The sequence below is a fragment of the Myiozetetes cayanensis genome, unplaced genomic scaffold (assembly GCF_022539395.1).
Source record: "Myiozetetes cayanensis isolate MyiCay16 unplaced genomic scaffold, myiCay2020 scf7, whole genome shotgun sequence".
In the NCBI taxonomy this organism is placed as follows: domain Eukaryota; kingdom Metazoa; phylum Chordata; class Aves; order Passeriformes; family Tyrannidae; genus Myiozetetes; species Myiozetetes cayanensis.
Window position 1 is genome coordinate 7,947,548 of NW_026087964.1, and position 26,973 is coordinate 7,974,520.

General features: G+C 37.4%; 1 protein-coding gene across 6 annotated transcripts in view; it reads right to left on the reverse strand.

Annotated features, from left to right (window-relative positions):
* SORCS2 (sortilin related VPS10 domain containing receptor 2) overlaps positions 1-26,973 on the reverse strand; it is a 545,954-nt gene that overhangs the window by 103,224 nt on the left and 415,757 nt on the right. For all 6 annotated transcript variants that reach the window (XM_050337677.1, XM_050337682.1, XM_050337681.1 and 3 more), the window contains exons 4-5: positions 9,971-10,135; positions 5,342-5,415 (exon numbers count right to left, since the gene is read on the reverse strand). In XM_050337677.1, the coding sequence (XP_050193634.1) occupies positions 5,342-5,415; positions 9,971-10,135 (239 nt within the window). The remainder of the gene's footprint in view (positions 1-5,341; positions 5,416-9,970; positions 10,136-26,973) is intronic.

Here is a 26,973-nt window from a genome sequence, read left to right on the forward strand (position 1 = left end):
ATACTGTGGAGCCCTTTCTTATGCATACGGTTTTTCAGACACCATGTCTCATCTGCTACTTCCTTCTCAGGGGGAGGACTCCTCACACTCTTCCCTTGCTCCATCATGGGTCTCTCCCACAGGATGCAGTCCTTCAGGAACAGGCTGCTCCAGCGTGAGTCCCCTGTGGGTCACACGTCCTGCCACCAAACTTGCTCCAGTGTGGGCTCCTCTCTCCACAGCGCCACAGGTCCTGCCAGGAGCCTCTTCCAGTGTAGGGTTCCCATGGGGTCACAGCCTACCTTGGGCATTCATCTACTACACCAAGGACCCCCATGGGTTGCAGGGTGACAGCCTGCTTCATCATGGCCTTCACTGAGGGCTGCAGGAGAATCTGTACTCTGGCCACTGGAGCACCTCCTCCCCCTCATCCTTCACTGACCTGGGTGTCTGCAGGGCTGTTCCTCTCACATATTCTCACTCCTTTCTCTCACATCTGTTGCACATTTTTTACCCTTTCTTACACAGGTTATCACAGAGGCAATACCAGCATCACTCACAGGTTCAGCTTGGGCCAGCAGTGAGTCCCTCTTGGAGCCAGCTGGAACTGGCTCTGTCTGACACAGAGGCAACTCCAGTTGTCTTTTCACAGGAGTCCTGAACTCTCCTGCTACCAAAGCTTGCCACATAAACCAAGTAAGTCACACACATCATCACACAAATAGAAACAGAAACAAAACCAATTCTAAGTGATTAAGTCAAACATAAGAATAACTGCCCACACAGATTCTTGGCTTCCCACACAAGAGCCTTTCACATGAAATTCAATGCTAAAGGCTCAGTGAAATCCTCTTTGCATTTCTCTCCTTCAGGGCATAACATCGCTGAAATCCCCTCTTTCACCTGACACTTGAATAGCCAGGAGCCCACTACGCTTGACGTAAACGGGTATGGCTGTGAGGGATTATCCATATGGGATTTCAGGATGAGAACAGAACTTTGGTCCCCTGAGAACAACTGCTCTACCCAAATAAACTCATCATTCTTTATTTTTATGTTCTCACCTCTCATGAAAATGGAGAACCTGTAGCTAAAAATAAGAGTAACAGATACCCATGGCATAGGATCCACATATCCTAGTGAGTTGGGGATAAAGCATTCCTAAGGCTCTAGACACAGTCATAAAAGAAATGTGTCAGGCCTAATTCTCTGGTAATTACCAATTCATTACTTACTGTCCCGGGGTATATTAGTGCTGATGTAGACAGCTGATTCACAATCTATTCTTTGCTTATGTATTACTAAGTTCTATTTTGAGAAATTAAAAGGATTTCTCAATGGGGCATAAGCCTTGGAGACTGAAAAGAATAGCAGCAGAGCCAAACTGCACTATTCTTTCTTCTTACACATAATAGCCACTCCTTTTTTAAAATGAGTTTCGTATACAAACCCAGTTATATACCATGTGATAGGTATTTTAATGTTTGGCTGGAATAGGTCGTATCTCTTTGCATTCCCTCTCAAAAATGCATCCAGAACTGGAAAAGGTATTTATAAAGGATGATATTATAACACCCCTTAAACAGAAATTGTCACACTGGGGCCAGTGAAGTTTGTATGCGGAAGTAAAACTAGTCACAGTAATCAAAGTTTCTTAATTTTACAGAAAAAGAATTTTCTCAAAAGTTAAAAAAACCCCAACATTAAAACATTCAATGTGTGAAAAAGGGGGGATTTTAATCTTCCTAATTAATATTTACACAGAAATAAAAGATATATATTCTAAGCATTGATACAAAATAATTCATTTGTTAATCAGTGTTACTTAGTATCCTGTTTTATCATTAGTTTCAAATCTGCCTTTCATGCTTTTGCTTTATAGTGCTTTTTTTTTAGAACAGAATAAACTTTTTCAGTTGGAAGGCACTACAACAACCATCTAGTCCCATTGCCTGAGCTATTCAGCACCGACCAAAAGTTAAAGCATGTTGTTAATGGTGTTGTCCAAATGCCTCTTGAACAGACTTGGGGCATCAACCACCTCTCTGGGAAGTTTGCTTTGCCTTCTAAGATGCTAATGGAGGGCAAACTCCTCTGAAGGATTTGTCAACTTTCTATTGCAAAAGAATAAATGAAACAAATAGGGAAAACAGCTGGGATGCTGTAAGAAAAGAGCACGCTGTATCACAGAGGGGAAGGAAATATTCTGTGCTCCTAAATTAGAGATAGTATAATACACTTTCCATTGTTACCAATAACATTTTCATTAGGTCTAATACTATGAAAAATAAAATTCCACATATTAAATCTGCAAACCTATTTAAGGAATGATCGAGAACACTTGAAAAGCAAATAAACCCAAGAAGAGGATATTAATATATTACTTATAAACCTACAGTATAAGATCTGAACGTAAATATTTCATATACTCTGCCTCTACTGACCTTCCCTTAACACAAATACATACCATATTCCATTAAATTAATTGTATTTATATTTTCATGGAGTAAAAAAAAAAAGTTTCTTCCTGAAGCACATGAAGATTTGGCTGCTTCTGCAAGCACAGGAAAAAACTGTTTTTACACAACACAGGAAAATATTATGACTGATAATATTTGTAGTTACGAGACTGCAATAAAGATCTTAGCCTATATTATTGACCTCAGTGGCAAAGCTCAATTGAAACCAAAGAAGAAACATCTGCTAAGGATCTGCCCAGTGAAATGTTCTTGGCACAACCAGCCAGTATCAGCAAGAGACAAGCCCTCATTTATCATGAGATGTACAATTAGCTGGACACATATCTTTAGCCCATCAGATATTATACACTGAATGCCTTTACAGTCAAGGTATGACAAAGTTTACATACTTACATCTGTTGAAAACTACACAAATGCTTGTGTCTATCTAGCAGTCAGATAATTTGGGTGACAAAGGCCAAAAAATACCAGAAAGTCTCATCGGACAGAAAGACCCCCCCGGAAGGTCATCATGTCCAACCCTCTACTCACAGCAAACTCCTAATATATTGCAAATTTCCACTTGATATTAGAAGTAAAATATATTTATATATCTTTATTTCTATGCAAGTTTATGAGGAGGATCATTTGGTAGTGATGCACTAAACATCTGCTTCCAAATCCTTGCTGCTGGCTGATAGTTTTTGAGAGAAATCAGTACGGTCTATACATATGAAAGAGGAAAGCAACCCCTAGAAAATATATCTAATGCCTGTAAATGTACAGAGTCTTAGAATTTATTATTCCTATCTGTGAAGAATGAGACATTTAAGAGTAACCATGACTTTGAAGTACTACATTGGAATTATTCCTATCAAAGATCCAGGACACTTTCCTGATTGTATCTGAATGATATAAGGGAACATAAGGATTCTGAAATAGCAAAATACAGACTTTCTAATTAAACATGCACTTTCTGGCTTTAATCCTTAGATACAGAGAACAATGACAGATTATTTGAATTGGAGAAAAACTGACACATATTTCAGTGGTTTGCTATATTTTTCATAATTTAAGTATGCCAAGTGTCAGGTAAGGAAAACACCAATAAACAGGTCTGGGAGAGAGAGCTTCCACTTTTATTTCTTACCTGTTAATGACTTTATTTGTTTTCAGACTTAATGCATTTATAAAAAAAAATTTATTAAAGACAGATAACCACATGCCCTCGTGATTTACATCCTATATAATCTTGCTAGGGAAAAATCAGTTATAATGTGGACATGACCCATGGTGTTACTCCTGAATGATTATTATACTCTTTCACTTGGTACTTAAGAGACCTGCAAAGTGCATGGGCTATGAAACTGCACCTGCTGTGTAGAAATAAGTTCTTCAACAAGGCTACAGTCTGCAGCAGCAAATAAGCAGAAAGTGTCTGCTCAACTCAACTATTTCATCAGAAAAAGTTGAGACAAACTGAAGTAAATCAGATGAGTGTTACTACAAGCCAACCAAGTGCTGGTGCTCTAAAAGCATGGGGAGGGAGTAGGTTGCAGATTGAAAATGAGGCACTTGGGAGAGTGAAAAAAGCTTCCTTGTTGTGCACAGGGATAATTACAGCAACAGGGCAGCAGGGCAGGTTAGTTCTTGTGCTCCCAGCTCTTTCAAACAGGATTTAAGCTGTCCGTGTGTCTTTGCCCTGGAATAATAATCTCCCCCCTGTCCAGCTTCAGCAGCAGCAGCAGCAGCAGCACACATGCCAGCACGCCCTTGGACTCACCAAATCACATTTTGGGCAGTGGCCAATGTATCTGTAGATACCATAACACCTCTGCGTGCTTTGTAACCTGCAGTTTAAGCAGGTTGGGGTTTTGCTTGTCTTATATCACCCCAAGTATGGTCATGATGAGTATTTATTTCAACACAAGAGTAGAACAACTACTTGATGAACAAGGAGGGTCACAGCATGAAAGTCAAACATATGAAAAATGCTGCAACCAAGATCAGGTTTATCAATTTCAATACTGGCAACAGCCCCAGCAAACCACAAAATGTCACTAAAAGTCAGATATGGCTCCACAGACATGTGGAAAATTATACTTTACACAACTGCCAAGGATCAGAGTCCATCTAAAACTAAAATAAGTTTTAGGGAATAAAGTTTAGGGAATGCAAGTGTCTAGCAGATTATAACTTATTCTTGTAATAAAAAATTCATAGTTATGCAATGAAGTAAAATGTGAAAGGGGGAATTGAGTGTGAAATTGACCAATTTAAAAAGTAAACTAAATAAGACACTATCAAAAGTTTCATTTTGGTGTAAGAGAAGCTACACACTTTTCAACTTAATTTCACTTGTTAAAAAAAGGACAGTGACTTACTTTTCAAACATTTTGTCAACCTGTTTAAATCAGTTCTTAAAGATTTAGTGAGACTGCACAATATTTAAGCTGAAAATAAAATAATTTGATATAAGTGTTCTCAATAAAGGACACATTTTTTACCAGTTTTCTTATTAGTGCAAGTGTTTATATGACTCCAGTTAATAGGTATGATCCAACCTCTCTTAAAAAAATGCTACAGATTTTTCTGTGCAAAAAACCTGTTCTTCTTTCTAAAGATCAATTTCACCAGTAAACACAGAGCAATTTCATTCAATATTGCAGCTTCCTTTAAATCTTGATCTCCATAGACCCAGACCTATAACCCTTCCATGTGCTGATAGCTGGTATGATCACTGGCATGAATTTGCAGTGGAGGACACAGAAACACCAAGATAATCTGCAAAAGATGCCAGGGCTCCTACTGTCCCCACCAGTATCTCTGGAAACATCTTTTTGATTAGAATGAAATACTTTTGCTGTTCATTTTATTATTTGGAAAAAACCCAAACTTCTTACCAAAAAATATGATCTTTAGAAACTCGTTCCTGCAGAAGGATCCATTTTTTCCCCAAGTCAGTAGATACATAGACCTAAAAAAGGGGAAAAAAAGGGAAAGATGAGATGATAGGAAAGTGCTAATGTACATCTTCAAAGACAGGTCCTATGTCACTATTAAATGAAAGACTGTACACCAATTAAAAAAAAAATCCAAAAACATTACTAGGAACTCTGTACAATATTTTTCAGAGTAACAACCTTTCACAGAGAAAATATTTTGAAATATAATCTATAATTTTAAAAACTCTGTGACAATGTCTTCTTATTTATCATGAAAACAATTCACAGTTCATTTGGGGTCAAATTCTTTTTTTACATCAGCATGGTTACTCAACAGGGATAGTAGAAGGGCACTTCTCTTCCCATTCATTGACCAAACAAGAAAAAAATGTTCCCTTTATTCCATCAAAAATACTAAACCAGGAAGTCAATGGATTTAAAACTCTGCTAAAATAGGACCAAAATATATTGGAGAAATGCTAAGGAGATTTGATGAGGAGAGATGCACTTAAGGGATTGCTTCATGGATACCAGTTTGCGGCCCATGAGAAATGTTGCCTCAGCAGAGAGGCAGAAGATGGCCTGGACAAAGAGGACTCCAGCTCCACCTTCCATATGAATAATTCACCTCTGTTTAAAAAACAAATGCTAATGATATGGATGGATATAGAGTGCAGATAAAAGTTGTTTTCCCCCAGACTAAAGTGGGATATAAACTAGCTATTCAAAAATCTCTCTCCTTTAGCATTTGCCTTCATTATGTGTTTCCTCTAGTTAAAATAGGAAGCTTCTATCAGACTTCTAAAAAGACAAATTTAAAGCCCCCCACTGTCTGCATGCATTTCTTATGTGATCCAATTTAAATAAGATGGGTTTTCTCTTGATATCTCTAATAAGGAAAAAAAGGCAAGTAAAACTCTTCTTCTCTGATTTGGGAAAAAGTCACCAGTTCAGACACTGACTGTTCTGGGGGAAAGTGACTTATAAGGACTAGTGAGGAATGCTTTTGTTTTAAAATGATGGGTTCAATGACAAGAGATGAAAAAACACCCACTGTTACGTATTAAGTTCTACTACAGAAAACCAGCAATATAAACATATATCAAGGTAAAGGCTGAGGTAACTTAGGTTACTTGGGTGAATTTACTAAAGTTTAAATTAGATATAAAAGAGTATTTCTCAGTTACTCTGCACTTCCAATGGCTTTCTTCCATTCCACACTCAATTAAAGCTGGTAAACCACAGTTAAAGAAGGAAACTACAATGAGGATTAAGACTGCTTACTTTAGCACAGACAGAAATGATCAAGGATCAAGAACTCATCATCCTCAGAGTTAAATGATGGGGCTGCAGAGCCAGGCTCCTGATTTGCCTAAGTTCCTGGTATTAGCTTTATTGCTCTGAGCAACCTCCTGGGAGGGACAAAAGTGGGCTTTGAATGGGCTAGACTGTGAAGGATGAAGAACCTAAGCTGCTTACTTCTTCAAATATTTGTCACCACAGGCAATACAGAAAAGATAACCATTGGTTTTACCATCTTTCTAAAAGGTCCCCACTCATCGAGTTACCTGCCTCAGCAGACTGCTTAAATCAGGGAGAGATGATCACTTAATGTGACACCCTAACCCTGGTGTCTCAGCTGCAAAGAAAGTCAAGAATTCAGAGGTTCTGGCAAGAGGGTAAAGCAGTGTTTAGGATTAAGGACAACACTGGCATGGGAACAAAGGGATACAGTTTAGTCAACAATGAATTTCAGAAGTAAATGAGAGAAAATTCTTGCCTTTATAAAACAGTGATGCCTGAACAGTAGGGGCCAAAAAATACCAAATCAAACCCCATCCTCCAAACCAAAACTGCCTCCTTACACACACATTTAAGATCAAAGTCTGGGAGCTTATGAATGAAGAGTTTGTCTCACTGCAGGGGAAGGCCTGGTTATCTTATTGTAAGGGAGAGAGAAGTAGGACTAATAAGTCCTATTCAAACAGAAATGATATTTTAACTGACACAGTATTTGAAACCAGTAAAAAAATAACATGTAACTAACTTGTGTGCACATTGAACTATCTATAGCAAAAAAATAAAAGTGACCCATGTGTTCTGTTTTGCCACAGGGACATATGATAAAACTACTAAATGAGATCAGATATGGGGCGAAAGCAGTTATATTAGTGGACAGCTAAAATCTCTGGCTTCAGCAAACACATCTCATAGATCTTGTAATTCAGTTTATTACCACCCATGTAATAAATGTGAGGAATCACATTTTTTTAAATTTGAAAATACTTTTCTGTTTTGTAGTTTTTTCATCCTTTCAGCTTCCAAATGAACGATTAAAATCTACAGCATCTCTGACGAGGTTTAAAAAAAATCTAGAAACATTTATGTAGACTCAGCGAATAGCTGATTGTTATTCATTATAACTGAGGAGTAGCCAGAAAAAGAGCATATAGATTTGAGGCAGTAAATGGATTAATCCAGCAACACTGACTGGATTTGCATTAATTTATAGTGTCAGCTAGAGGCTAGAGCTCTATTTATAACAGAATCTAGGGTTCTGAATGAATGAACAACACATATTTTGCAATATGAAATAAGCCCTAAATCGAATCAAAAGTTGTGAAAAAGGCCATGATGCTGCAGTAGACAGAGAAGCCTTGATGACTGCAATTTATGAAGGGTTTGGTCCTGTATTCCTTGCAGTCTCCAAACTGCCTCTGTAAGAAATCATTTGAGTAACAGGAGGTAATGGTTTCTCCTGAGTTTTAGATTGTGTTACAGTCTGATTCAACTTTCTTTTAGGAAAGGTAAAGTTACTTGACTCAAAACTCTAGAGCACACTTGTCTCCTCAGGGCAACTTCAGATCAACACTATCTCTCAGGATCATTGATTTTAGTACAGTGACCTTTTCTTGTGTCAAGTGGTAATTCTGATTTTCAACTCTTTCTATGCCAACATCACTTTATCTTCCTCTCCCTTCTAGGCCAAGTATATCAGATTTTATACAAAATGTAAGCAGCTTACTGACCCAGTTATAGTCAAAGGCATCCTTCATTCATACACATCTTAGGTAACAATGTAAGACTTGTCCAGTAAGTCTCCTTGGTTCACTCCTTTTAGTGTAATATTGAAAGCCTGAAAAAAGCTCATCAGATTACCCAACCCTTCCTGCTAGTCCTGCAGAGATAGGCTCTTTACTGATTATTTTGTAGGGTTTTTTTCTCCAGTCACATTTAAGCATGGAAAATAACAGCATCACTCATTTTGGAAGACTGTCCAAGTCTAAAATGCCTGACAATCTCCCTAACATGCTCGATTCATCAAAACACAAACCAAATGCTTCATTTTGTATTTCTGTCATCTTCTCTCTTCTGACAAATACTTCTACCCACTTTTGGGCTGGTCAGCTTGTTCAATACACTTTGGACTCTTATACTTCAGTGCTCTGCCAATCTGTAACTATGTAGAGTTCAGTAATTATATCTACCATCAGGAAAAAATGTCAAATTGAAAAAAAGAGGTTTTCATAACATAGACTTTCTATTACTTCAGGCTTCCATGAAGTGTTTTATTTACATAATATGCATTCAAGTTATTTGTAATTGTATTATAATTTGAAATTGAAGCTAAGTAAAATATTTAGTATAATCTCTGACTTAATTTGGTTTGCTCTGGTTTTTATTCCCATTCTATCATTATTTTCAAATGCCTGTAAACATGAATTGATTTTGGATCAGCTGTTAACTTATATATCCCAGGAAATATCCCAAAGGATGATCTGATATAACACCACTGAAATCAGTGCAGTATTTGGCTGCAGCATGTGCAAATTGCTCTGACTAATCTCACCACCTAAATATACACCTTCTGTGCAGTCTGACCAGTTTAAAACAGGAGTAATGATGGAGGTGAGTCAAGATAAACACCAAGACCAGAATTACAGTGAGTTTGCAGCTGCAGTTTTGGCACTGTGAAAAGGAGATGAGATGAGCTACACACTCCTCAGTGCTTAGTGCAACCCATCCAGAAAAATGACTTTACAATTTAACCAGAAGAAAACTGAAAGCGGTTCAAAATTTACAAACACGAACAACTCCTGAACCTGACAGTGCTATAAACACATCATAAGAGAGACAAGTAGTCCACATTTCCACTGATTCCCCAAATCCTATTCTGCTGTTTGAGTGTGCAGTTTATTTTGTATGACTTTATTTTACATCCTATGAACAGCTTTTGAAGGCACTATTTCAGCTTCATTAACTCTCTACTATACCATAATTTTTTTATGCTCACTTTCTAGGGAGGAGCACATTTCAGAAGTATTAGCTAACTATATTATGCAGGAGGATAAATATTCCCAATATCCGTATCAACTGAAAATGCCAGGATTGAAATTACCATAAAAACAAAGATTTGGACATGAAAATAATTAATATTTAAATAAAGCTCAAAACCATTATATGATTCCCTTCTGTGCAACTGGTATTTCATAAAAGCCAACACCAATAAGCATATAAAAAATTTTTATGTCATCTTAACAAAGTAACTCTTAAATTTCAAACAATTGCTGTAACTTCAAGCTTTACCTTGCCTTCCTTGGTGTAAGCAAGTATTTTGTCTTCTTCTTTCGGGTGAAAAAGGAGGGTTTCCACAAAGAAAGTAATGGGTTGTTTCTGGAAAGTGGCTCCTTCATCTGTGCTTATGAAAAGGCTTTGGTCACGGTCATTGTGGGAAGAACTTACAAGAATTATCTAAAAGACAAAAACAACAACATACATTCAGAAGACTGTTTTCTCTATAACAGAAAGCACAGCCTTATTTTTCTTGTATAAATGTCAGATTTTGTACATAGCTTACCTACCAAAATTCTGTGGACAAGAAACTAAAAAGTATCTAAGAGCTAAGGACTGCGAGATCATATTAATCTTGCCTGACCAAATCCATGGATGTTAAATTCTATATCTTCCCTTGCAAATCACACCAAATTGATCATGTTCCTCATCTCTACTCAGAACGACTGCCTTGGCTTTTGGTGCTTTTGAAAGGTTCATGAGGCCATATGAGAAAATCTCCAGACTAACAAAAAAAGGACCCAGTTGTTAATGACTCATTTGAACATGACCATATAAATACAGTCTAGTGAGGCTACTAAATGTAAAAATAATCACTGCCGTAATTATATCAGGTGAATGACCCAGGAGAAAGAACCAGTTAATAACATCTCTCCATTCCTTCACCATTCTCCTCTTGCTGGCATATTTTGGTTAAAAAGGCAATTCACTTCAATGCAGAAAAATGTGCCAATAAATTATTTGCATTTCCTTCTCAGGTCCAAATTATGTCTTGACTCAAACAAAGAAATATCTTGAGCTGTGTCCTTGTGTGACCTTCATGTCAAGCTTTCAACAACAAAGAAGTTCTCCGCACATAATTCAATCAGAACTTCACTCTTTTCAACTTCTTCACCTTTTGCAGTTGGTCAGCATGTTATAGCATGGTTCTAAAACTGTCAGTGTGAGGATTCATTTATGATTGTCTTTCCAGATCAAACAGGTCCATTTGGCATTCAAAAAGGTGCCTTTATCAACTGATAGCCTGCAAACAAAATGGATTTTCAAAGTCCAGCTGGGCTCTCTCTAGCTCACACTCCAAAAACAATTAAAAAAAAATCATGAAATCAAAATGTATTTAGAATATTCAGCAAATGTTGCAGAAAACACCACAGACTACTGATCACTGTGATACAATGACTGTAAATTGCTTACAGAGACAAATAGCAATGAGTTATGCAAACAGAATTACAATAATGTGGATACAGAGAAAGAAAGACACTAGAAAAAACAGTATAATTTTTATGTAGTCACTTTCTTGGATTAAAGCTGAAGTTAACATTTTGAAATTTCAAATGAATTATACAGATATGACAGCTGTATGAGCTTTTTTCTGGTCTTGGGGGAAAAACTATAAATACAACATTTGTAGATGCTCCAATTTGAAAGATTACTTAAGCATGCGCACTTGTCCTTGAAGCACATACACAGTTTCACTGATTTCTGAAGGGCTTTTGTGTACCTCAGATGGGGTGCATTGTTGAACAAGAGAGAGAAGTGCCCATACTTCAGGGTTCATGGTCCACTGCTGAAATCCCTCACTAAAGCATACATTAAGCCAAATCTACTTCCATCAGCTGTGTGACTAGGTCAGTAAGAAGAGCAAAATAATAATCCATTATGTTGCTATATAATCTTGTATTTTTTAATGATATAATTTACACAAGAGTAGGAATAGGAAACTGACATTTTTAACAGAAAGCCTCTGTAAATGACACCTTCACAAATGTCATCTCTTATTCCTACAGTATCCAGTAGCTTCCTGTCTCTTGGGAAGTGCTTCACACAAGGTCTGTTTAATTTATTATTATCTACAGTCCACCAGTAGCTGCTGGTGGCCTCGATACAACATTCGAAAACTCTTGTAACACACTCAGTAAGTTTTCTGCAGAGGGCATGGCATCAGCCTGAAATGGAATGTGTCTGTGATGTGCTGCCCTGTCCCTCTGCTTGCATGGCAAGGTGGGCTGAGGAAGCATTTATGCCCAGCATGGAGATCTGTACATTCCTTGCCAGACTCCCATCTGCAATTCAGGCTCAAAGTATCTATTTTAGATGGAAATAGATAGATCCAATCTATCTGCCTGCTGAGACAGGTATATAATGCTCATTCCTGTTGGTTCATGACCACAACACAGACAGAAGGACCAGGTTCTGTCCACAAGCATGGCTGCAATGTGAGCTCCACAGTTCCTGATGAACCTTGTGTCCAGGCACGTCCTCACACCTGAACACTGGCACAAAGCTGGTCCTGAGCCCCATGCTTAGGCTGCAGCATGTAGAAGCTCTTCCATGTTGCATCACCAGAAGCAGTACGGTGGTAATTCCATATGGGAAGCTTCGTACCTTTGGATACAGTCTTCTAGTGCAAATAACACTTTCTGTAAATAGCATTATATATTCTGTTCTGTTCATTATTTTTAAAAAAGTATACAAGACAACTAATCAGTATGGTATAGACTCCCAAAAAGACACAAACTGCACTTGCACAAAACAGTAATCTCTGGACTACAATGCCATTGTCTTGTTTTTCTTTTTGTTTTGTTTGTTGGGGGTTTTTCCCCTGATTCTATAAATTGTACACTTGTAAAAATACCAAAATATTGGCTTCCAAATAAAAAAGGAATGAGATTCATAAAATTGGGAGTGGTTTTCACTGTTAATGAGGTTTAAATATAGGCATGTCTTAAATTTCGGAATGTAGATCCAACAGCACGTTGCAGAGAACATAATTTTAGAAACCAAAGTCAAAAGAAAAATGCTAGCTATAATGAAATGCAAACACACTGTGATATTTGCTAATGCTGTCCTTCAAAAATATTATGTGTCTTTTGAAGTTAAATCTATCAGAAAAAAAATAGCCTAAAGATTGCAGACTTCTAAGCATATATGCCAGGGTCCCTAACTATTCTTTTATTCACACACAGATCATAATTCATTTAATGAAATATTTTTGAATTTCACACAGTGTTCTGATTTATATTTCAATAGTTTAAACTGATCATTATGTGTCAGGCATACAGATTTCCTTCCCACAGCTAACACACCAGGTGCTCAGACTTGCCTGCTGGCTAACACTAGTTATTTAGGAAAATGCTCCAGAGTAAATATTGTACCCGTATTAAATGCTTTCCATAACAAGTTTTATTTACTTTGTAAGTGGAACAAGTAGCAAAACCTTCCTGCAAGCAACTGATGAAGGGATGCAACTGGGACATACTATCTGGAGAGCCAACGAGCAGTTATTGCTGAGGGTTTTAACTCAAAATAAACAACTACTTCCCTGAATAACTGTGTATTCAGAAACCAGAACCGATTTTAAGCACAGCTAAGTTTCACTTAAGCTTCTTTTAAACAACTTTTTACATATAATCTGTTCCCCCTGTGAGACTCTCCTAATATTTTTTAGTAGATTGTAAATTTATATTATGCTGTTTATCTCTGACCTCACTACTTAATCTCTCATCAGCTAAATAAACCACACTAACACATGCAAATGCATTCAGATCAGATGTAAATCTACAACTTCCAAAAGTTAAGCACAGGTGAAAAAATATTTCAAGGAGATAAACAATATGATGAATTGTAATGAAAAGGAGTAAAAGTAGTATCTGTAATAGATAAACAAGGAGGAAAGCAAAAAAATTAAAAAATCCAATAAAAAAAAACAAAAAAAGCTCCATCATGCCAACATATTAATTAAACCATTCCAAAACTAAAGAAAAGCCATGCTTTTCCTCATTTAAGGAAAAGTTAGGGAGGCAGGAGTTAATAGAAAAACCAAATAAATGTGAAAATAACATAATTAAATCCATTTATTTAATCTCTCTTTCAGGACTGATCAGCCAATATGCACGTCTAATCATTCTTGCTATTTGTGGAATCACAATCTGAGCCCCAAAGGATGAAAAGATTCTGATGGCTTAGGCTACAGTACTTTGCGTATCAGACTTCTTTCACTGTTACCATGAAGACTTGGAATAATCATAGTGATTACTTGGGAGTCTTAACTGTAGATTTGGCAGCAATTCAAAGCTACGCTGCAATTTCAAGTGGCAATAAACAGAAGATATTAACATGCATCATTTGCACTGTGTCTGAAATACAACCCCCCTCCCCTCAGTTTAGGTCCAATCAAAATTTAAACTCAAGACAAATTTGATCTTAATCAGCACTTTCTCTAAAACAAGACAATCTTCTAACATATTACAATTCTGGTATCTCTTTCAGCTTCAGCAACTGATCCTAATTTTAATTGTAGGTTTTATTTTCCTTTCTGTTTTGCTAGCATTAAAAAAGGAAAAAATGAAAAGTCAAAATATCCATGATGAATAAATTTTTAGACTCACAGCATCTGACTTGTTACAGGAGATTTTTGCAGTAAAAGGTGTGAAAGACACTATTTTTTAATTTTATAATCCTACATAAGGTCAGGAACCAAGGCATCTCATATTCCTCAGCATTCTATACTGACCTTAAAGGAAGAAACCTCCTTTGGGCAGAGTAAGAAATCAAAATATAGGAACTCTTCCTTTAAGCACACAGCAGACATGTGCTGAGAAGCCAAGCATGCCCAGGAAGAACCTAAACCCCTTCAGCCACCTTCAGTAGGCTGAACTCCCACTGGACACAGAGGATTCAGCTATGGGGATATAATCCTAAAGAATGCTGGTTGCACTTTAGCAAAAACCTTAACAATATGAACTTATGAGTTCATCCTCACTGAAGTCAAATAATTTTATAGAACACTTCCAGGGATGGGCCATCAACAAGTTCTCTGAACAACAACCTTTCCAGCACCTCACCATCTTCACAGTCAAGAATTTCTTCCTAATACATAAACTAAATCTACCTTCCTTTAGCTTAAAGCCATTAAGAACATGCAGTGCTAATGCCTAGATGAAGATTCTCAGCTAAAGTGGAGACAATACTGCTGGGCACAGGGTGTCACCAAACTCCTGGTGACATCATCACACCAACCTCCATTCCTGCATGTGTGTTTAAGGAAAACATTGTTTGTGCCAGTACTGCCAATCTCAGGGCAGTATTCACAGAGCTTCACAACACTGCAGTCACACCCTCACCATTTTTCAGATTAAATAACTCATCTATATTTCTTGGTTTTACAATTTATGTTATTTATGTGTTATTAGATATACTTGGCTGATACAGAAATTACTAAAGCTCCCAGCCCCAATTGTAAACGAGATGTTGCTTCTCAGGCAGCATTCATAAAACACCCAAGGTGGACTGCCAAGGGTTATGATTTTTATCTTGGATGGTCTGAAAGACCTGATAACTCTAAAGTGGCAAAGCTGAAGAATGAAATATAGTCCCTTTACTCTAAGAGTGGTAAGAAATAATATCTAAAGAATCAACCCAAGATAATTCCAAGCAGAGAGTAAAGTAAAATGCCTTCCAGATAACAGTTTAATCTTGAAGATCTTCCCTAGAAGTTGCATTACAAAATCACTTCTCAACAAATATTAGTTGTTAGTGAATTTAATAAGCCAGCTTCTGTGAGCAACTGAATTGTGTGGAATACACCTAGAAATACATGTACAGAACATGTACATACATGCCAGAACAGTATTTTACTTTTCATGGTAAATATTCACAGCTCCCTCTAGAATTCTTACTTTCTTTTGAAGAGCCTCTTTCAAGCTGTCACACAGAAGCATTTCCAAACAGCAACTAGTCTCTAAGAGAACCACTATAAGGGAAGGGAAAATGGGAATGTTAAGGATGACTCTGGGAAATATTCACTACAGCAATCACGTAATCTCAGGACACAGTCAAAGGCCACCTGAAGCAATCCTGGTGGAGCTAATGGAAAGCATGTATTACAGTTTCATCTCCCTTGTGTTGTGGTCAGCTCATTAATCATTTGGAATATCACAACTGAAGCTGTAATATTTTTTATCTACTACCAGCGACTTATTAGGCACTTTAGGATGTAGAGTGAATATTTAGAGGTCAGGATCTTAAAATAAGCTGGCTAGCAACTGGAGCAGACGATAACACGTGAGATATACTGAAGAGGGAATGAACATCAGAGTTAGCACCTCAGCAGAAAATGTGTTCAGAGCAACTGGACAGAGAACGATTGGCTCACACTGCAACTAGGCAAGCCTGAAGTAATATAATCTGATCATAAAAGAAAATAGTTTTGAAATAGTTGGCTTTATTTTAGGGTATTCACTATAGTGAAAACAAGTTTAAGGGTGGTTACATATCATAATAATGAATGCCCACAGAGAAACACCTACAGAAGTTCTGACAGATATTGATGAACAGACTGAAAATCCTCCCCTGTTGCATTCATTGGCAACCTGTATATATCTAAATCTTGAATTGAACACCTCAAAGGTGCTGATGATGCCAACTCTCCAAGGTATGCCGAATACAGCTCAATTCTTCAGTCTGCTTATTTAGAGAAGGGCAGGATACGCAAGATGATCATCACCTCTTCCTCCGCAGGAACAAATCTCATCCATCTACAACCTGCTAGAATCAAAAATTTGTTGCCACTTGAATACCATGGCAGGTCAAATTTTCATGAGAAATGTTCTCCTCAAAAACATTTCAGAGCAGTAACTTGTGCCACAAGCCTGAGAATTCTAAACAACTGGCACACACTAAGTGAATTTGGTATTTCTGCAATATACTGAGCAAGGTGTGAATATGACAAAGGTCACAGCAGAGAGAGAGGAGAAACACAATTCAACATCTTCATAGACAGTCCTTTCTTTAATAGCTAATTTTTCTAGTAGTATTTGCAGAGTCAAGATACATATATATTGTTTATCTTCTGCAAAATACATTGGTACTGTTATCAGTAAGTAGTTAATTAATAAGTAATACCTTTAGTATACGCAGTGGATCTCTTAGCACAAGTTGAACTTACACCAACAGGAATAGTAGCTTTATTAGATACCTACGGTTGACATGAAGAAATCTAATACTATCTGTTGTGGATACTACATTTCTGGGGGGGGGGTCTCTGTTCCAAATAAAAACAGAAGATTCCTTTGGTCTTTCTGCAAAGTCCAGTGTTAGCCTGACTATTGTTAATCCTTCAGCAAAAGTGATCACTTAATGTACCCTTTGTACAGGTCAACATCCAAAGTGACAAAAAGTTAATGTTGAGATGCTTTGAGGGATGATCACTATATTGATATCTTCGCATATTCAAACTGTTTAGTTTAAAACTATGCACTTCCATATACCAAGAGCTGAATCAGAGAGTCTTTTCCAGCATGCTCTAAATCAGCAGTTTGAGTGGAGAACGGCACTGGGGAAGAAATAGCGCCAATTCTTGTCACAGCAGGGGAATGTTCCCTAACCTGGTTTTATATTGCCCATAAAATAAGAACATTTTCTGTGTCTCAGAGAAAAAAACGGGGAGTTGAATTACATAGCAGAAATTGGCAAGTTTCACTGTTTCTCACCAGTATCTCCACAAATATTAGTATTTGCTGGACAAAACAGGCACATACTGATCTTTTTAGCGTGGGCGTTCACAGACTAATCAAATTCAAGAAGTTATTTTGTAGACCTCCAACAGACCTGCAAATATTTTCTGCCTGAATACATAACAGAACAAAAATATAAAACAATGCTTCCCAAACAGGCTAATGGATGCGTGACAAATGACTGCATATGTGATTTGATCTAAGTTTGGGAAGAAACAGGCCAAACAGTTCCTAGTCATCAGCCATTAATTTGTCAACAGCAAAAACTGCTCTAGGCTCAAAGAGAAATTACATGGATGATAATTAGTGGATAGGTAGAAAACACAAAGAAAAGAAAGACAATTGTGGCGACTAAAATTATCAGTCATGTGGGACTGATCAGGAACTCATCATCTTGTGCAATAGGTGAACACTTGTCTGTCAAATTTTAAAGGTGAGCCTTGTGGTCTTTTATTATGAATATCAGCTCAATTATTAGGCTGTATAAAGATTTTCTGGGAAAACTAGAAAAGGGAGCTCTCAAAACTTTACTATAGTGAATCTCACTTTGCACAGGTTTTCCCCTCCAATCCCAAATTCTCATCAGGTGTTATCACAGGCAAAGGCCTTCCCATAATGTTCCCAAGACATCCCTAACAACAGCTGAGGCATCAGCTTCAAGCAGATCTATCCCTCTCTCACAGTTTTATAGAGCTTTTCTTACGGACATCAATGTGCTTAATGACTTTGTTACAAGTCATAAAAATAAGTAGCATTTTCCACACTTGGAGAAGGGAACTGGGGGGGAGGGGGGGAAATGTAGATACATTTGTAAATACACACAGGTTCATGACACCAGATGGGCTACCTCCAAAGTTGCTGAAGCAGCTGACTGTAATCACTGAGAGCTTTAAAAGGCTCCATGTTGGGGAGAAGTTCCTGACGACTGGAAAACAATAAACATCATACCCACTTTAGCATCATCTACAAAGTGTTTCCAATGTGTCTCACACTGTATTTTGTATTTGTCCATTTCCATATCTAAAGGGGTAGCTGGCACTAGGAAGTGAGATGTTAGAGTGCTTCCCTTCAGGAAGCACCTAAATCCTTTTGAAAAGTGTAGGTGCTCCCCAAAAGGAGGTCTGGGTACAGTTTAAGATTGAGCAGCTTTTCTCTCCTAGACCACAGGGGAAAACACAAATGAGAGGGAAGAGCTGAACTGAGCAAGTCTTTCATATGTAAGTCACAACAGATTATGTGGTTTTGAAGGAGAAAATGGAAGAGAGAGGAAAAAGGGAGACACAGCAGCAGAGGCACGTGCTGGAAAAACAGTAATTATTTTTCACTTGAATTTGGCTATATCTCCATTATGTAGGCTACAAAGCTTAATTATAAAAGCTCTTGCTATTGAAATATTTCCCCTTATCTTTGATATCCAGTCCAAATGGACTGGAAAAAAACCCTTGAAAAGCAGAAAGGAAATGTCTTTTAAAGTAATTTTTGGTCCCATTAGGGTGAATCTCATTAATAGAAAAAGGACTTCACTGAAGAATAGAGCTTTTATATTCAGAAGCGTACAGTACTGCTGTGCCTGATTCTAGCAGCACTGTAGATAATAAACCTTTCTCCATCAGGGCTTAGATTTTTGCAGTTGTAAAGTACCAGTTTTATTGAGGTAGGGTTTTAGTAAATGCACATACCTGGGACTCATTGTCCTAGTTTTCTCTGGGTGTACATGGGATTGCTGTTGACTGGAGCTTTTGGAAGATGAAGTCGAAAACATTTTGTCTATTGAAAAGCATAATTTTGCCATAGTTGAAATGTATTGCTGAAAATTTACATCAGATTTACCAGCATGATTCCTAAGGCCCATGAAGGAATTAGGGGGAGAGGTTCTTCCCTCTGGAGCCGCTTCACTTTATGCACATAGATAGAAAATATTTATTGAGACAGAGACACTGACTTTGTTGATCAGTTGTTAGAGCTGCATGTTGGTGCAGAAACAAGTCCTGGTCTCTTCCCAGCTCAATGCTGTGATTATTAAACCGTAGGCAATCCTGTACATATTCCCATATGTATGAGAGAGAAAAGGCTGCACATCACTCAGACCAAGTCAGAAAGAGAAATAATGTTCTCTTGCTCATTTGCTACATTGGTAAAATTTAGGGTCAAGTGTTATTGTTTCTATGTTTGTTCCCAAGAATGTTATTTTGACTGTCTTCCAGTATCTTTTAATGAACAGTTGAAAAGTGAATATAAAAGTAAATTAAATGAATGCACAAACATTTCTACCAATCCCCTTTCTCTCTTTTATTAACATTTAATCCTCCTTAAAAGTCTGTAATTAAATTAGGGGTTTGTTTGTATGTTTGTTTGTTTTAAACATAATATTTTTCTGAAAATGAGAAGCTGAAGAGCTTGGATCCTGGAAATGTGTTTAGAGACACAGAAGGCAGCTAGGATGATTTCAGGAGATTTCTCTCTTGGCAAGAACACTGAACATTGCTAGTGATTCAGCTACAAATTATGGCCGATATGGAAGAAGAAAAGCTGGGCAATATTGTTATTTTCTCTTCTAACACACGGCTGCACAGAGCTCTAAAAGCATGAGACTGAAGTTAGTCTTGGAGTGCCAATTCTGTTCCCAGTCAGCAGGAACTCTGCAAACTGACCATTTTGCAGACCCCGGGACTGATGCCATCTAAAGCAGAATCCAAACAAAACATTGCTCTCACCACCGCTTCGGCACTTATAAGACTTTGCAGTGATTCTTGAGGCTGTAACGTGAACGTCTTATGAGACTTTACGTATATCAGAGTTTCTCTACATTTCCCATCGATGCCAACAAGTTGGGAATAAAAATACATATGTGCTTGCAGGTGGTGTTAAAAGGAAAGAGAGGAACTAAAAAAACCAGACAAATTCAGGAAGGGTAACAAAATACCGAAGAAGATATATTAGCAGTGACAATTGCATTTTAACAAAGAAAAGAGTGAAAAAAAAATCCCTGCCATTTTCTTCAGAATATCCATATTGTTCCTATTTTGATTTCATTAGCAGAATGTACCAGATACCACAGAAGTCACTGTATTGTCTTGAGCATATTAGAAGTAAATATGGAACTATTAGAAGTAGCTCCATACTAACAAAATTAATTCTAGGAGTAAATAAAAAGGCACCTCTCCGTCTTACACATTCCCCTCCTCTAATAATTAGTAATGTAAAAATATACATATTAATACCAGGAGTGGTTCTTACATTAAAAAAAACCAACAAACAAACAAACCAACACTGATGTTTCCAGTGGTCTCAGTTTCTTAGAGTTATTAATTTCAAAATTTTATTTTTGGTTTTGCTGGCATTTTTTTTGTGTTTGTGTTTGGTTTGTTTGTTTTTCTGAGCTGTTGCTGTTGTTGATATTTTGTGTTGGCATTAGCTGTACATGTGGCCCAGTCGAAATGCTCATGTCTTTAAAATCCTTTCCAATATAACTGTCAAGGACACCTTGTCCTTCACCCCTTATATTTTAATCCACTGCAGCCCTGGACCATAGCTAGCCACTGATAAAAGCGTAAGAAAACTTATAGTCTTTTATGTCAACTGTATTTGAGATAACGCTCCTAAAAACTTGTAAACACCATCAAATCACCATAATACAATACAACTAACTGAGTGGAGTGAGCTGGCCATAAAGGATGAGACGTAAAAAATGAGAGATATGAAGAGCCTCTTTCACATAATTAAAAGTTAATTAAATTCTTAGTATAATCTATATCCAGAAAAAATGGCCTTTTGTCATTTCTACAAGTGAGTTTCCTGAAAGAAGCACTCATCTGAGACTGCAGCCCATTCCAGAAAAGTAAACAGAAATCACACAATATCAACAGCCTGTCCCAGGAGGCATACTAATTTACTAACAGGTTTTGATAATTTATTGCAAGTTAAACAGTTCAGTGACAGGCAGGGAAAAAAAAGGCGGGGAAAAAGAGGGTTATTTACTTTCTTGCCTGACAGTGCCTCACAATCAAATCTACCTTGCTTCATCAGCTTGCTCTGAGGCATTTCTTTGAGAGAATTAATAAGCAGACAAGAAAAAGTTTGTAGAGAAATAGGCTAAACTCATTTATTGCGACTGAAAACAAAAGGGTCTATGGAACTTAAAAGACATCAAAGATGGTAAATTTACAAAACAACAACAACAAAATCTAAACCCAAAAACCTTCCCCAAAACCAAGAGAAAATATAAGCCTCATTCAAGGAGAAAGATTAACCAGGTGGATGGCTAGTCTTCCCAAATTGCCTCCAAACAGACCTTAGTGGTCCATGAAATAATTTGCCTTTGATAATAAAATATATTGTATGTTTATACAAAGGACCCTAAAGCAAAGTGCTTCAGAAAGTAATAACCAAAATTTCTCAGAATTTTAACTGTATAAATCCAGGTGGTGATTCAGGATGCAGAAATAATACTGATGTCAGGATTCATAAACAAAGCAGCAAGACGACTTAACCATCCGAAATGTGCTCAGCACGCCTACAGTCCTAGCTAAGTTTTCAAAGGGCTTCAGCACATCCATTTCTCTGTCAGCCTGATTACAAGTTGCCCAAGGCAAGACTGTCTCCCTGCTTCACATCTGGACAGTGCCAGGCTCAATCATACCTTTGCCTGTAGGTGCAATCATGATAAAAGTAAATAAATACAGCTGCAGAAACCAGACTGGTCACACCAAGTGCTGAGAACTGCAGAATGTTTTTTTTTAAACCCATTCTATTTTTTTTAACCCCTAAATGAGAACTTGGAAATTTTTTAAAAAAATCAATTATTTATGCCCTCATTTACACTGTCATATTCAGAAACCAGCTCCACTAATTTCCTTCACAGTACTGCTGCTGATACATTAGTGGTGTGATTTGCAAACTGCTCAGCATCAGAAATTCCCAGTTGCCACATCTTCTTTTGTGCTTTCCACAATTTTCAGAGAATTTGAATCTATGCCTACAGAGAAGCCTGGGTCTGCTTAGTCTCCTGTTCTCCAAGGTTTATCACTAGGAAGAATTTTCAGTATCCTGGAGCTACACACATTACTTTACAACCAACCATGGCTATGGGTATTAATGAAAGGTTAGTTGTGTTAGTTAGGCTGTTAGAATAGCTGCAGACAAGGAGGAAGAGAGTAAACGGGTTCATGTCCCAACAACCTGTTGTGGCACCATTCTTACAGACAATAATCACTGCAAGCAATCAAGAAGCTGAACTGTTCACCCAGAAAACATGCTCTGACTGAGAAATGTCAGATTGCCAGCAGCTGGTTGAAACAGGATGAGACAAGAAGTTGAAGCTATGTTTTTGGAGTGGCCCATATCATTTGTGGGGAACCTTGAAAACCTGCAAACTCTCAACAACATGCCACCCTGTCAAACCTCAGGTAAGACTTGCTCATCTGGTTCCTGTGTCTCTCTCGGTGACATTGTGGAACTCTCAGGTGCCTCTGCTGAACAGGGTACAGGGTTTTACAGAAATCCAACCAGGCAGGGCAGCTGCAGCATGATGCCAATATTTTTTAGACATAATTGTGGACATCTTTCTTATCCACATTCAAATTTACAGTGAGGACATTTAGTTTTTGGTTTTCAAAAGAATTTGTGAATTCAGGTTTAGGTCACAGCTTCTTATGGAGTACGGAACCTACACCCACTATAAATAAACACTTTGCAGAGAACTGGGACCATAAGGTGCAACACAGTGCAGATTTGCTTTCCATCTAAAACTAGTTCTACAATAAAACAATCCCTCTGAAAAAGTCTACCTTATATTGAGACATTTTTCAGAAACACGCAAAATAGCTAAATTTTACATCCTACCCACATTAACCAGTGGTTGATTATAACTGGTTTTTACCAGTAAAACAAACACAAATAGTCTTTACATGCCTGCAGGGCTCTGGAAGCATTAAAGGGATACAGATCATGTTACAATATGCATTTCAAGTTTTTATTGTGTTCAAAATTTTTAGTGCTCACAATTTACCATGCTCAGGCTAGGGATCTATGTATTTTTTTCCTCCAACCTCCAGGTAAATCTTTTGACCTCTCTGTTATTCACACCTAAGTGAAACTGCACGTTGACAAACAATCACTGAAGGAGAAGGAGAATGAGCAGAGTAGGTTATAGGTAATTTAAATATGTATCTCTATGAAAAGTTGAAGTTAAGGTGATTTCTATGCTGACCTGTATCTTTAGCAGATCTGGCCTCCCAGGAAAGCATTTGATGGTCTACAGTTCCCATTATGCAACACAATAGCAATGGCTGATCCTGTGACACTCTAACTTCCCATATAATGCAAAACGGTTTGATGCCAATATTTTGTCTACACTTGTGTTCAGAATTTAGGAATGACTTGGATTTTTTTGCATCTCTTCCCAAATCCAGCTGCTGTATTTTTAGCCAAAACAATCAGTTGTTTATTAATCCATACTCACTACCTTAAATATAAGGGGAAAAAAATACCTTCAAAAGTTTGATTCGGGGTACTTTTTGCAATGTAATGATGGTAACAGAACCATTTTCTGTGGATGCTGCAACACAATGCGAACTGACAAGGTACAGTAACTGTTTTCCCAAAGCACATCACAGTCTGCAAACATAGATCATGGCCACAAAAACCACACATCTTTTTATCAACAGAAGATTTGTAATAAACTTCCATGCTCACAAAGCTTTCCCCCCCAACACAAGACCCTAAAGTTATGCCAACTCTTCTCTCTATTGAGATGAGTCTCTGAACCCTCTCTGCTGAAGGCTGCACTCTAGAAAAGCAGAAGCAAAAAGGCCTGCTCTGGTCATAGACCAGTATATTCTGACAAACTGCTACATCAGGAGTTTAAATAAGATTCACCAGAGGATGACTCTTGGACCTCAACAAGGATGTGGCTGTGATGGACAGGTACCAAAACCAGGCATTAGAGAGTTAGGATTCCAAGCTGTATTTGAGATTCTCTCAGTAATTCCCTATAAGATTTGGGGGCTGTTTACCTCACCTCTGTGTTCTTTATAACACCCATTAACATAATGGAGGTAAATACTTTTGTGCATTATAAGACTTATGTGATGGAATTAAAATATGCCTTAATGTTAAACTGTCATTTGCTGTAAGTACTCCAGAATATCCATACTTACACTTCTCAAAATAGTAGCCACTGGACAAGGAAACAAAAGTATGATGAAGAAAAATAAACATCACTTGTGCTGTCCAAAGGAATCTCAAAAGCAGAATTTCCATAAAGTAAGTGAATCTTCTACCCATTCAACTTCATAGCTCCCTCTAGAAATGATGGAGTCAAATATGAAGACTGTTAAATCTGCTGAAGCTCAGTCTAACACATAAATCTTTACCCAGACAAATAAAATCTCTTGCTATAAAATCTGCTTCAATCACATTTGCCAGTGTAAAAATTGTGGCTAGAGCAAGGAAGTCCAGATCTAATTTGATCTTTCAAAACCACAGACTTGGAGGTCTACACAATCCTTGTTCACTTTAATATATGAGGTGTTTTAGTGAAATAAGTAATCCTCTCTTAGGTAAGAAGAGGCTGTAGAATCAGGTTTGCTGTACCCCCTGTTGAAGTAAAATAATTTGTGCGGGGAATCTTGATTTTCAGAGGTGCAAGAATTCAGACCTTGGAGCTGGTTTATCCTCCACTGCACACCAGTATTCTGTGACTTTCATATTACCAAGAAGTACTCAATTCAGTGTGAAAAGTTAACAGTTGTTTTACCACTCCATTTCCCCCTCCTCCCCTGCCATTTCTGATCTGAAAGTTGGCTAATTTTTGTATTTTTAGACCTAGTAATTAGCACCTGCAGTCTCGCCACTCTGAAGAAAGAGCAGAATCACAGCATTCACAATTATATTAAAAAATCTGAATGGACTGTACTTGAAATACTCAATCAAAAAGAATCAAGAGTTATGTCAAATCATGCTGACTGTAAGTTGGTATAAACCATTCTTTGACTCAGGAAAAAAGGTCGCTCCATCAGCACTGAGAGCTACCAGTGTTTCTGGATGCTGAGTTCTGTGTCAGTGGAATTAAAGGAATACAGATTGAATACAGTCCAAGGACAGAGAGGTTCTTAATATTTCTGGAGGAAGCATTTGTGCACACTCTTAATCTGCTGTTTTATTAAAATATACACATTTTGTACTCTGGAGAATACCAGACTATGAGTGCCCCTTGCAGATGAAAGAGAAGAAAAGAGGCTGCTGGCAGTTCTTAGTATTTGGTCCCTCAGACCAAATCCCAAGAAAGATTTGCATTCTGCAAGGACAAGTTTCCCTGTTGATAAGGCAGGATTTCATGGGGTACCCACTGCAAATAAATAAATAAATACATAATTTGAAAATATTGCTGGATTATCAGAATATTTTTCTTCACAACATCCTTTCAATTCTGAATAGCAATTTGGAAAACATTAAGTGTTTACCACAGCTTTCCATCTCAACACTTCCACCTTGTAAAAAGACAAATGGCTAAAATGAAGGAAAATCAAGTATGATTCTTCAAAGCAGTACTAGTGTGTTCCAAATGCAAGAGGGAATATATACTACAGCAGAGAAACATAGCAGTGCAAATAATTCTAAGACTTAGGTTATTATCTTTCTATCTATAGAGAAAATGTATTTACTGGAGTAACTTTAAGAACATTTGAAAAAGACTATTTGGCTGTTAGAAAAATATTATAACCTGAAGTGGCTTTTGTACAATTCTTTTTGACAAAAATTGCAGGAAATCTTACAAGTCCAGCTTGTAATCTCAGGGGATACCACCATCACTCATACCACATGGCTAGCTACACCCAAGGCATAACCAACTGTAATTAAGGAATGATCAAAAAAAGCATCTTCATACTAGACTACCAAAATTATTTTCTTAATCAACTCCAGATATTCATTAAAAAAGACATTGCCAATAACAGACAATGTTTTTCTTCCCAGTTCATACTCTATATATAAACAACTCAATTTTCACAAAACTGGGCCTCTATTTGCCTTGCTTTCAGTAATAATTAGAGATACAAACTAAAGCTCACTCTTACCTGAGAACAATAAAGGTACTTTTTTCCTTGTTCATTATCCTGTTACTCTCAGTCTTGCTTAATTAATTACATCTACAACTGAACTTGCTACATTTTATAGGGATGAACCATTTTACATTTCAATAGTGGCTCTTAGTATTTCAACCCAGCTCCCTGTTATCCAGGCACATTTGCTTCTTTTCTCTCATTACAATGCTGAATGAACACACATCCCAACATTCAGCAAAGAGTGGTACTTTAGGTCCAATGCAGCTGAATTGTTGACATAACAGCTGCTTCCTGAATCACTCATCAAAAGTAATTTCCTGCTCTTCCCTTCTCTCCCTGCTCCTGTACCTGCCTTGATTTCCCTTGGAGGGATAGTCTTCCTTCTTCAACACCCCTTGGCTTGGTCCTTTCCCTGTTAGGCACAAATCTAACACTCCTACTA